The sequence below is a fragment of the Misgurnus anguillicaudatus genome, chromosome 4 (genome assembly GCF_027580225.2).
Source record: "Misgurnus anguillicaudatus chromosome 4, ASM2758022v2, whole genome shotgun sequence".
NCBI classification, from domain to species: Eukaryota; Metazoa; Chordata; class Actinopteri; order Cypriniformes; family Cobitidae; genus Misgurnus; species Misgurnus anguillicaudatus.
Genome location: NC_073340.2, coordinates 3,695,338 through 3,706,895, shown reverse-complemented (window position 1 = coordinate 3,706,895; position 11,558 = coordinate 3,695,338). Strand labels below are relative to the sequence as shown.

Here is an 11,558-nt window from a genome sequence, read left to right as displayed (position 1 = left end):
TGAAAATTGCCTACTGAATATTTTACGTTGTATTTTTAAACAGACCGAATATTTTAAAGTGAAATCTAAAAGGTGAATGTGGACTATTGAATTTTTAATACAGAAAATGTGTTTGAAATGTTTGAAGTGAAAAAACACAGCTAAAATATACACCCATGTTGAATTTCAGCCCTTAAAAATGCAAAACACAAATAATACAATGCATTAAAATTCAAGCACGGTTAATACAATGCATATTTTTTCAAGTAGTACAATTCAACAGGCTGTTTTATTTCAAAAACATGTCTCTCATTTAGAGCTCTCATGCAGAAACTCCCTTTGTGCCACAGAAGAAGTAGCATTACAAACGCTATTCCAGGAAATGTCTACAGGAATATTTATCTCGCTGTTCTTTAAATTGTTTTAGGTATTTTCATGATAATAATTAATATTTTGAATTATTTTTATTTAACGAGTGTTGCTTTTTTAAATGCATGTTATAAAGAACTCCGACTCATAATGATTTTAGATTAATAAGGACTTCCTACTGACCAAATGCCGTAGTACACGCACAAGCTGTACATGAAACAAAGAATCGCAGGCTTGCGATTCAGAATCGATTTCAGACAGGCATTTTTAATGGGACACGCGATTTAATCGTTACATCCCTAGATAATTGCATTAATGAGAAATTGAACAGGTGTTCCTAATAATCCTTTAAGTGAGTGTGTGTGTACATATATATAACTCTAAAATGTATACATGTATGAGTGTGTTTAAATATACATAATAATTGCACACAGTACACTTATACAATTAACTTGTATTTTGTGATTAATCATGATGAATCTTTGCCCAACACTATATACCTGTGTATATGACACATAAAAACCCTTGAATTTTGGTGTGAATTTGGTTAAATGGATGGCAATAACTAGAAAATTCATAGCACATCAAAGAATGCAATCATCCATTTATTAATTTAAAGGGGCCAGAGAATGAAAAAGCATTTTTACCTTGTCTTTGTTGAATAATGGTAGTCTACCCGCATTCACAAACATACAAAAAGTGCTAAACATGCTAAACATCTCAGTCTCATAGAAATTCCTCTTTTAGAAATGTCAGCCAGAAAACAGCCCATCTGAAAAACTGATGCTTATGACATCACAGCCATCTAACTGCCCATCCACTTTAAAATAATTGGCTACATTTTTTGAGTGGCAGCAAAGTCAGCCAATCAGTAATGAGATTGCAAGTTAAGCCAGTAGGGGGAGCCAAATAGGTGTAAAACCACTTGTTTGAAATCCCCCACCCTAATAGAGCTATCTGAGAGAGGTTTTTAGAAAGCTTCTAAGGCATTACAGAGCCAAACAAAAAAAAATTTGTCTACATGTCACATCACAGAACAAGGATAAATACTCTGTTCAATCATTCTATGTCACCTTTAAAGTAAATGTAAAGAAACACAATCCCTGAGATTTAGTCTTGTTTCAGGTGTTAAGTTCCAAAAAGAAAACAAATCTTCTCTGTGGCTTTTCGTGCGTCATTCCCAGGATCATTAACACAACACCCGAAACAGTCTCCCATTTCCTTTTGCAAAATTTTGGTCATTAAAGCACAAAATATTATTCTTGCAAACAAGTTAACAAACTACATATTCTTGCTAACAAGTTTTATATGATGTAAAAAAAACATAACATGCTAATTTTATGGTAAGGAACAGATCATTTGTTCTTGTATTACCATCCTAATGAAGGAATCTTAACCCATAGCCGTCATTCCACACTCTAGGTTACCTATAGACCCAATACAGTCTGGCTATGATTAACCCACTTCTGGTTACATTTTTCCAAAATAACTTATAACTAATTGTATGGAGAATCCTTGTTTAAAATACAAAAGTGCTTGCTAGGAAGTCAACATAAAACCGAATTCACACTTCTGTAATGTCACTTATTTCTGATTGAAACTATACTTTTACTATGTAGTGACAAAAGAAGTTGGACAGAAATTGATTGCATTATGACTGGTGGTCTCTGTAGAGCTTTTAATTTTTGTGATTTATACATTGAAAATGACAAAATGAAAATGACAGGCTTCAGAAACATTAAACACAAAAAGCTTTACAGTATAGTTAAAAACAAGAAAGAAATATTCAAAGAAAGCATTGGGTGGAATTATTTATAAAATAAAATAAGGAGTAGAATGTGTGCACATCCAAAAATACTTTGAGACAGGTGCTCGATCACAAAAACACTAAATCAAGGAAAAACAAAGAACGGCACACTGCTACTATGGCTCTCAATATTTATTATTTAAAAGACAACGTTTCGACCAAAAAGGTCTTTGTCAAAGACCTTTTTGGTCGAAACGTTGTCTTTTAAATAATAAATATTGAGAGCCATAGTAGCAGTGTGCCGTTCTTTGTTTTTCCTGGAATTATTTATAAATCATCTTAAATCTGATGCACTTGTGCTGCGAGCTAATTTAGCAAAAATTAAGGGCTCTTGTAAAACATTACATCATTTTTTGAAGCTACTGACTTTTCCACTTTTTTTCCTGTGACTTTAAGTGTTTTATTTCTCCCGATATTCCCAAGGAATAGGATCACTTCCTTGCTTTTCCAGGTTCATCTTCTTCCCCTTTCGCTGCCGTTCTGCCATAACCATAGCAGCCACCACAGTGACCATCACGGTTCCGGTTATGACCAGGACAGTGGCTGTTTCTGCTATACACAGCTGACTATGCATCAATCCCAAAAATGCACCAGTCAGTAGGTGAGGTGCTTGACACGTGATATTCCAGTAATCATCTACATGGAGATGCCTGACGCGTAATATTTTACTGAAGACGCGATGAAGTTCGCAGTCACACGTCCAGGGGTTCTCTGAAAGTTGCAAATGCGTGCTGGTTGTCCTAAGGTTTAAAAATATCTTAAACTTTAGGCTCTTTAACTGATTGGCTTCTAAGTTCAGAATAGTGAGGGTCTGAAGAGGGGCAAACGCTTCTGCTTCAACCTTTGAGATATTGTTATGGCCCAAGAGAAGAACTTCAAGTCCTTGTTGCATGGTGAGCATTTCTCCTTGAAGTACCATCAATTGATTCCAGGCCAGATTAAGATGCCTTAGCCTGGCAAGTCCACGTAATGCCCCAACACCGATAAACTGAATGTGGTTGTGACTGAGATCTAACTTCTCCAGACTTTCTAGTTCTTGTAATGAGTGGGTCTCAAGACGTTCCAGGGCATTGTGGGAAAGCCTGAGATCTTTAAGAGAGGTCAACCCTTCGGAGAAATCTGGAGGAAGGACACGGAGCTCATTGTAAGACAGGTCCAGCTTTTCCAGAAAGGTCAGAGAGGAGAGAGCCTGGAATGCCAAACACAGGACACTTTAACTAATTCTCATTAGTACTTAAAAAGATACTGATTTAAAAAGATTCTTCTGCAATAAAATATTTTATACATTTATTATATTTTCAGTCATTATTTTTTTAATAGCCAAAAACGGAAGAAACGCACCTGAGAGTGGACGACCTGCAAGCAGCTTTGTGGAATCAGAAGAACCCGGAGTGCCCATATCCCAGTAAAGGAAGTACTCCTCAATTCTGTCAATTTATTCCCACCAAGATCCAGAAGCCACGTGCCATGTGGGATACTGTGTGGAATGTGAGTGAATCCTCTGGATTGACAGTTCACTAGGTCGGACGTTTCATAACAAAAACACTGATGAGGGCAAAGCTTCGATGCCCCCACTACGAACAAAGTAATGAACAAAAATATGATGCAGAGCATCCTCGACTTGTTCTCAAAGTGATTCCGAAACTAAAATAAACACATAGAAGGTAGAGATCTACACCGATGACACTTCTCTTTGTCTTTCCCCTCCTTACTTGAGATGACAAGAAAAATATATTCTTCTACTGAAAAGGATTCCAGCTTCTCATCCATTCGTAGTTTTACAGTTCATGAGCAAAATTGACATCTACAGAGATCTGCATTATTTAAAGATGGAAATCCCGTAATCCGGTTATCATGTGGCATATCATAATCACGTTGGTCAACATTATTCCAGTACAGATGCACAGATAAAAACGTTCACAATAAATCCCTTCTTGCTTAATTGTTACACCTCCAGTTTTTTTGTAGGATTTCTACAAGATTTGAACTTACCACAATCATGTAAATAGCATCAACAGTCGCACAGTGTTGAAAAAACGAATGTGACAAGATCCACAGGCATAGTAGTTGTAGTAACTATTCTCCTACATGGTCAGATTCCCTGAACCCTAACTACTCACTACTCCTAACCCACACCTGTACTTTGCTTTACTATTAAAAATGAAAGACCTCCAGATTTGAATTTCGATCAAAAGTAAACTCCACCTGGATACTGAGGCTCTCACATGCACCTCTTACAGAATCTCCATGACAAAGATTTATCTTCCAAGCAAGTTGCATCACTTAAGAAATAAGAGTACTTGGAACACAATAAATATTTCATTGAAATGAATCCATCAATTTTAAAGTAGACGTGTAGCGTTACATTTAAGCACGCTCAGTGCTCTTAAGATCATGATAGAAAACCCAAAGGGCATTTAACACCACATCTAATCTTTGACCCTGTGACGAAGTGCGAATGCAACACCCTTTTCATGTAATTACACTTTAGGATCTGTATAGCAACAATACGTAATATCATTGGCTCTGGAAGCCAAACAGGGTCCTTAACATTTACTCACGTAGATGCCATTTTCTTGTATTCTGGTGCCTTTTAATTAAACAATTGCTTTATAGCTCTGCCCGGAGTGCAGCAGGTGAAAGTAGTGATGGATCCGAGGAAGCAGCAGCGTGGAAGTCAAGGCTGTAGCTAAAATACAGAATGGGGTTTAATTTAATGGTTTTATTTATTACTGTGCTGATGTTCATTTTAAGAGGATTTATTCAAGTAGGTAAATTCAGTTCTTTACGTTTAAGCAGTTTTTGGCCTAGTAGTATTTTAGTTTGTATGGTTAATGTTAGCATGATAAAGTTTGGCCCTCATAAGGGGAATTTTTTTCTGATTTGGCCCTCAGCCTAAATGGTTGTGGAATGGATTTGAGTTACGGCGCTCTGACAAGTGAACAGACATGTGTGCTAAATTAGAGAAAAAGTGAGTGGATCCAATATCAGTGGTCTTAGAAAGTGGGTGCGTCTTGCCCCACCCACATATAGTGGTTCTGAAGCCCATGCTTAATATGACACAGTATTTGACCTGCTGTATACATTATGATGCCACTTGTACACCTAGAATCCCCAAGTTTTTCTGGAACAAAAATAGAATTAACACACAAGAATCAAGCTTAACCAAAAAAACCCACACTACATTTCTGTTTAGATGGAAAAACACAGTACAAATATTGCACAGTATATTAAAACATTTTAATAGTATGTCAAATAGTTTAAACCTATGGTAGTTAAATTTTAATTAGTTTAAGTAGGTTAATGTCCCTTACGAAAAAGAAGTAAACTTCAAGTTCATTTTATTAAGTATACTTAAGTAATGTTGGAGTATAGTTTTAAGTATACTTTATGTAGTAAGTGTACTAACATTTATGTTCTAGTAGTAAACTTGTAAGTGTACTGCTTGAATACCGCTTGGGACTAAATTGGCCCACTTTTAGTATATAAAAGTATACTTCTAAGTGTACTATAAGTGTAAGAGTAGTCAACTTTAAGTGTACAACTAGTGCACAATTAGTTCTTCATTTGTACTGCAAGTGAACTCATGAGTATACTAGTAGTTTTCTAGACTTATACTTCAAGTGTACATGCAAATGTTTGTTAGATTACTCTTAGTAAACTAGTAGGTTACTCATTTTGTGCTGCAGGTATACTTCCAAATGTTCTTTTAATATACTTTTATTTAACTAGTAGTTTACTAGTCATATACTGAAAGTGTACATGCAAGTGTTCTGTTAGTGTACTCTTAGTAAACTAGTAGGTTACTAATTTTGTGCTGCAGGTATACTTCCAAATGTTCTTTTAATATACTTTTAGTTAACTAGTAGTTTACTAGTCATATACTGAAAGTGTACATGCAAGTGTTCTGTTAGTGTCCTCTTAGTAAACTAGTAGGTTACTTATTGTATACTGCTTGTGTAACAAAGCACTTTGACACTGAGGATCCATCTGCAGGTTTTTATTAAACACTCATATTCCAACAGGCAAGGTCAAACAACAGCAATGTCAGGCAGGCAAACCGCTCAGCAATGACAGCCGGTACAAATCAAGACTTTGCACTAACTGAATGTTTCCAGAGAGTTTATATAGGCTGTCCAACGAGTTTCAGGTGGCAGAGTAATCAGTCCAGGTATGCGGGATTATGGGAAATGGAGTCCAGAACGAAAGTAAATATTCAGGGGATTCAGCCATATATATATATATATATATATATATATACAACCTTAAATCAGAAAAAGTTGGGACACTGTAGAAATTGTGAGTAAAAAAGGAATGGAATAATTTACAAATCTCATAAACTTATATTTTATTCACAATAGAATATAGATAACATATCAAATGTTGAAAGTGAGTATATAATATATAAATAATATATTTATAATTTTTTTATTTATTATTTTTGTTTGATTAGCTCACTGATAGCATACGAAAGATTTAGCTTCAAATTGAAAGTACAATTAAAAGGTATATGTCAAGTATAAAAATTAATACACAGGAACATTGTATTGTACTTTAAGTGCAATATATATATATTTATAGTATGATGTTAAGTTCACTTAAAGTAAAGTTAAGTAGTAAACTACTAGTTAACTAAAAGTATAGTAAAAGAATACTTGCAAGTATACCTGCAGCACAAAATTAATAACCTACTAGTTTACTAACACTAAAGATTCTCCATAAAGATAATATACATTTGTACACTACATATACTTTCAAAATTTACTTCAAATATACTGTTTCTAAATGATGCTTAAATAATGTATTTTATAAATATGCTGTCAGTGCATTATAATGATAACTTTAACAGATAAAGTATACCTAAAATAAACTTCATAGTAAGTTCAATAAGTTCAAATTAGTATACTTTAAAAATTGCACAAAACTTTAACTCCAAGTATATATTTTTTTAAAGTATACTTTTAGAAAATATACTAAATTATAATTATTTTGAAATATGTTAAAAGTTTAATTGTAAACAAATATATTGTAAGCATACTTTCAATATATTCAAAGATAGTTTCTTTCTAAGTATATTTGTAATGTACTACTGCAAAGTTAAATATACTTGAAATACAATAAAGTATATTTATTTTTCACCAGGGCTATTCATATGGCTTTTTGCAGCTTTCTTGATGTAGCTTTTGTTGTTGCATTTTTACTTAATACTTTTAAGTATATGTCAGTAAACAAGTATAGGCCAAATATACTTAGACATTTCGGTCAGTATAGGTCAAGTATACTTTAGTACAATTTAAGTATATTTCTAAGAAGTACCTAAAGTACATTTTAGAGAAGTACATAAAAAGTCAACTGAAAGTATACTTTTTTATTTTAAGTTTTAAAAAAGTATACTTATAGCACACTTTAATAAACTTCTTTTTCGTATGGGGTTATTTGTGTATGTATTGTGAGGATCATGTTTAAATGTTATTTGTCATGTTTGAATGTTACAGTATTGTTCAAAATAATAGCAGTACAATGTGACTAACCAGAATAATCAAGGTTTTTAGTATATTTTTTATTGCTACGTGGCAAACTAGTTACCAGTAGGTTCAGTAGATTCTCAGAAAACAAACAAGACCCAGCATTCATGATATGCACGCTCTTAAAGGAATAGTCTACTCATTTTCAATATTAAAATATGTTATTACCTTAACTAAGAATTGTTGATACATCCCTCTATCATCTGTGTGCGTGCACGTAAGAGCTGGAGCGCGCTGCAACGCTTCAATAGCATTTAGCTTAGCCCCATTCATTCAATGGTACCATTTAGAGATAAAGTTAGAAGTGACCAAACACATCAACGTTTTTCCTATTTAAGACGAGTAGATATACGAGCAAGTTTGGTGGTACAAAATAAAACGTAGCGCTTTTCTAAGCGGATTTAAAAGAGGAACTATATTGTATGGCGTAATAGCACTTTTGGGAGTACTTCGACTCGGCGCAGTAACACCCTCCCTCTCCCATTGTGAGAGGGAGAAGGGAAGCGGACTTTTCAGGCGAGTCGAAGTACTCCCAAAAGTGCTATTACGCCATAAAATATAGTTCCTCTTATAAATCCGCTTAGAAAAGCGCTACGTTTTATTTTGTACCACCAAACTTGCTCGTATAACTACTCGTCTTAAATAGGAAAAACGTTGATGTGTTTGGTTACTTCTAACTTTATCTCTGAGTGGTACCATTGAATGAATGGGGCTAAGCTAAATGCTATCAAAGCGTCGCAGCGCGCTCCAGCGCTTACGTGCACGCACACAGATGATAGAGGGATGTATCAACAATTCTTAGTTAAGGTAATAACATATTTTAATATTGAAAATGAGTAGACTATTCCTTTAAGGCTGTGCAATTAGGCAATTAGTTGAAAGGGGTGTGTTAAAAAAAATAGCAGTGTCTACCTTTGACTGGTCAAACTTAAAACTATTTTGTACAAACATTTTTTTTCTCTGGGATTTAGCAATCCTGTGAATCACTAAACTAATATTTAGTTGTATGACCACAGTTTTTTAAAACTGCTTGACATCTGTGTGGCATGGAGTCAACCAACTTGTGGCACCTCTCAGCTGTTATTCCACTCCATGATTCTTTAACAACATTCCACAATTCATTCACATTTCTTGGTTTTACAGCATTTTTGATATCACCCCAAAAGTTCTCAATTGGATTAAGGTCTGGAGATTGGATTGGCCACTCCATAACATTAATTTTGTTGGTTTGTAACCAAGACTTTGCCCGCTTACTAGTGTGTTTTGGGTCATTGTCTTGTTGAAACAACCATTTCAAGGGCATGTCCTCTTCAGCATAGGGCAACAAGACCTCTTCAAGTATTTTAACATATGCAAACTGATCCATGATCCCTGGTATGCGATAAATAGGCCCAACACCATAGTAGGAGAAACATGCCCATATCATGATGCTTGCACCTCCATGCTTCACTGTCTTTACTGTGTACTGTGGCTTGAATTCAGAGTTTGGGGGTCGTCTAACAAACTGCCTGTGGCCCTTGGACCCAAAAAGAACAATTTTACTCTCATCAGTCCACAAAATGTTCCTCCATTTCTCTTTAGGCCAGTTGATGTGTTCTTTGGCAAATTGTAACCTCTTCTGCACATGCCTTTTTTTTAACAGAGGGACTTTGCGGGGGATTCTTGAAAATAGATTAGCTTCACACAGACGTCTTCTAACTGTCACAGTACTTACAGGTAACTCCAGACTGTCTTTGATCATCCTGGAGGTGATCATTGGCTGAGCCTTTGCCATTCTGGTTATTCTTCTATCCATTTTGATGGTTGTCTTCCGTTTTCTTCCACGTCTCTCTGGTTTTGCTCTCCATTTTAAGGCATTGGAGATCATTTTAGCGGAACAGTCTATCATTTTTTGCACCTCTTTATAGGTTTTCCCCTCTCCAATCAACTTTTTAATCAAAGTACGCTGTTCTTCTGAACAATGTCTTGAACGACCCATTTTCCTCAGCTTTCAAATGCATGTTCAACAAGTGTTGGCTTCATCCTTAAATAGGGGCCACCTGATTCACACCTGTTTCTTCACAAAATTGATGACCTCAGTGATTGAATGCCACACTGCTATTTTTTTGAACACACCCCTTTCAACTAATTCAACTAATTGCCCAATTGCACAGCCTCAAGAGCGTGCATATCATGAATGCTGGGTCTCATTTGTTTTCTGAGAATCTACTGAACCTACTGGTAACTTGTTTGCCACGTAGCAATAAAAAAATATACTAAAAACCTTGATTATTCTGGTTAGTCACATTGTACTGCTATTATTTTGAACAATACTGTATGTTGTGCGTATGCTTGGTGTTTGTATGCAACTTTTTTTTAAATGATGCTGCCATTTTGGCCAAGGTCTCTCTTGCAAAAGAGGTTTAAAATCTCAATTAGATTATCTGGTTAAATAAAGGATAAATAAGATAAAATTAACAAGTGTTCCTGTAGCTCAGTTGGTAGAGCAGTGAGTGAAAGGTTGTGGGTTTGAATTCCAAAGAACTTTATAAAGATAAAACACTGCCAAAACTTATTGTTAAAATGCATAGCTTTAATCCACTGGAATTGCATACTGTAAAGGTAAATTGCACTGCTTCACTGTTCATTCAAAAATGGTTTACCTTTTTTAACCAAAATAAGAGCATTTTGCATCATTTTTTATGCAAAAAAATCTCTTACTCTTTGGCAGATCAATCAAATAATACAAGGAATGGAAAATTAATGATAATTATGGCTTTTAGATTTGGTTTGCATCCAATGTTTTGTTAATGCCACATTACACACAATACTTTCAACAGGTTAAAGGAGCTGTATGTAGTTTTTGGACTGTACTAAATAAAATACTATAATATATTTGTAGATATTTAAGAAACATGCTAAGATTGTGAATTTGTTTCTCTGAAAAACAAGGTTAACCAGTTATTCTCTTATTGAAATGCACCCTCCGTATCGAAATGTCTGTATTTGTTTTGGTCTGCGTGATCCTGCTCACTGCCAATTTACCTAGTAACTGCTGTAATAGCCCATAAATGCGACCTCCGAAATGAGAAGCAGTTTGAGTTATAAAAATCCACACAAGCCGGTTTGTAATTTGGAGACAACAAAAAAACATTGCAAACATAAAATTGAGCAGATAAAAAGTCCTGTATGTGTCAGGCAACCTGAGAGGGGGGCAGGAAGAAATGATCTCCAAAAGTTTGAATTTAGACTGTGGTACCAAATTCAAGCACTAGATGTCAATGTTACATACAGCTCCTTTAAGGACAGGACTATTTGGGGGCTAGTGTGTGAAATGTGTGTGAGTATTGTTCCTTTTTCACAATCTGAGCATTGCCATCACAAAAGAAACATTCATTAATTGTATGGCCTGTTCATAGCTGGTAAGCACATAATTGACCAAGCATCCCCATATCATAACACCTATATTAGAGATTTGTATAGTTGGATGCATGATGGGCAGATGCTTCTCCTCCGTCTCTAAAATGCATATTTCTCTGGAATAAGATCCAACTGGCTTTCTTGGAGTCAAAGCAATCAAGTCCCAATCCTGTAAATTCTCGTCATACTGCCCATTGAAACGCTTTGATTTTCCATAATCCCATTAATTCGATTCTCAATGTTTTCTTTCACCAATGTTTAGCAATCTCCAACCCAATATGAAAAATTTACAGATCATCTCCTTCCAGCTTTAAATGTTTTGGACAGCTTTAAACACATTCTCCTTAGTTGTTTCCGTGTCAGCCTTGTCTAAAACAAAATAACATCTTTTTCTCAACCTTCTAACATGGTTAATATAAGAGAAGTTACAAACTGCATTAGTTAGGGTTGAAAGAATAGTTAAAATCTCTGCAATAATG

At 35.0% G+C, this 11,558-nt stretch overlaps 1 protein-coding gene across 1 annotated transcript; it reads right to left on the bottom strand.

The window, feature by feature from the left end:
* Positions 1–2,501: 2,501 nt before the first annotated feature.
* Positions 2,502–3,769, bottom strand: LOC129421359 (uncharacterized). Its single transcript, XM_055176825.2, has 2 exons — positions 3,497–3,769; positions 2,502–3,344 (listed from the first exon to the last, which is right to left on the bottom strand). The coding sequence occupies exons 1-2, from the start codon at positions 3,767–3,769 to the stop codon at positions 2,556–2,558; spliced, it is 1,062 nt and encodes a 353-aa protein (XP_055032800.2). The 3' UTR covers positions 2,502–2,555.
* Between the last annotated feature and the right edge of the window lie 7,789 nt (positions 3,770–11,558).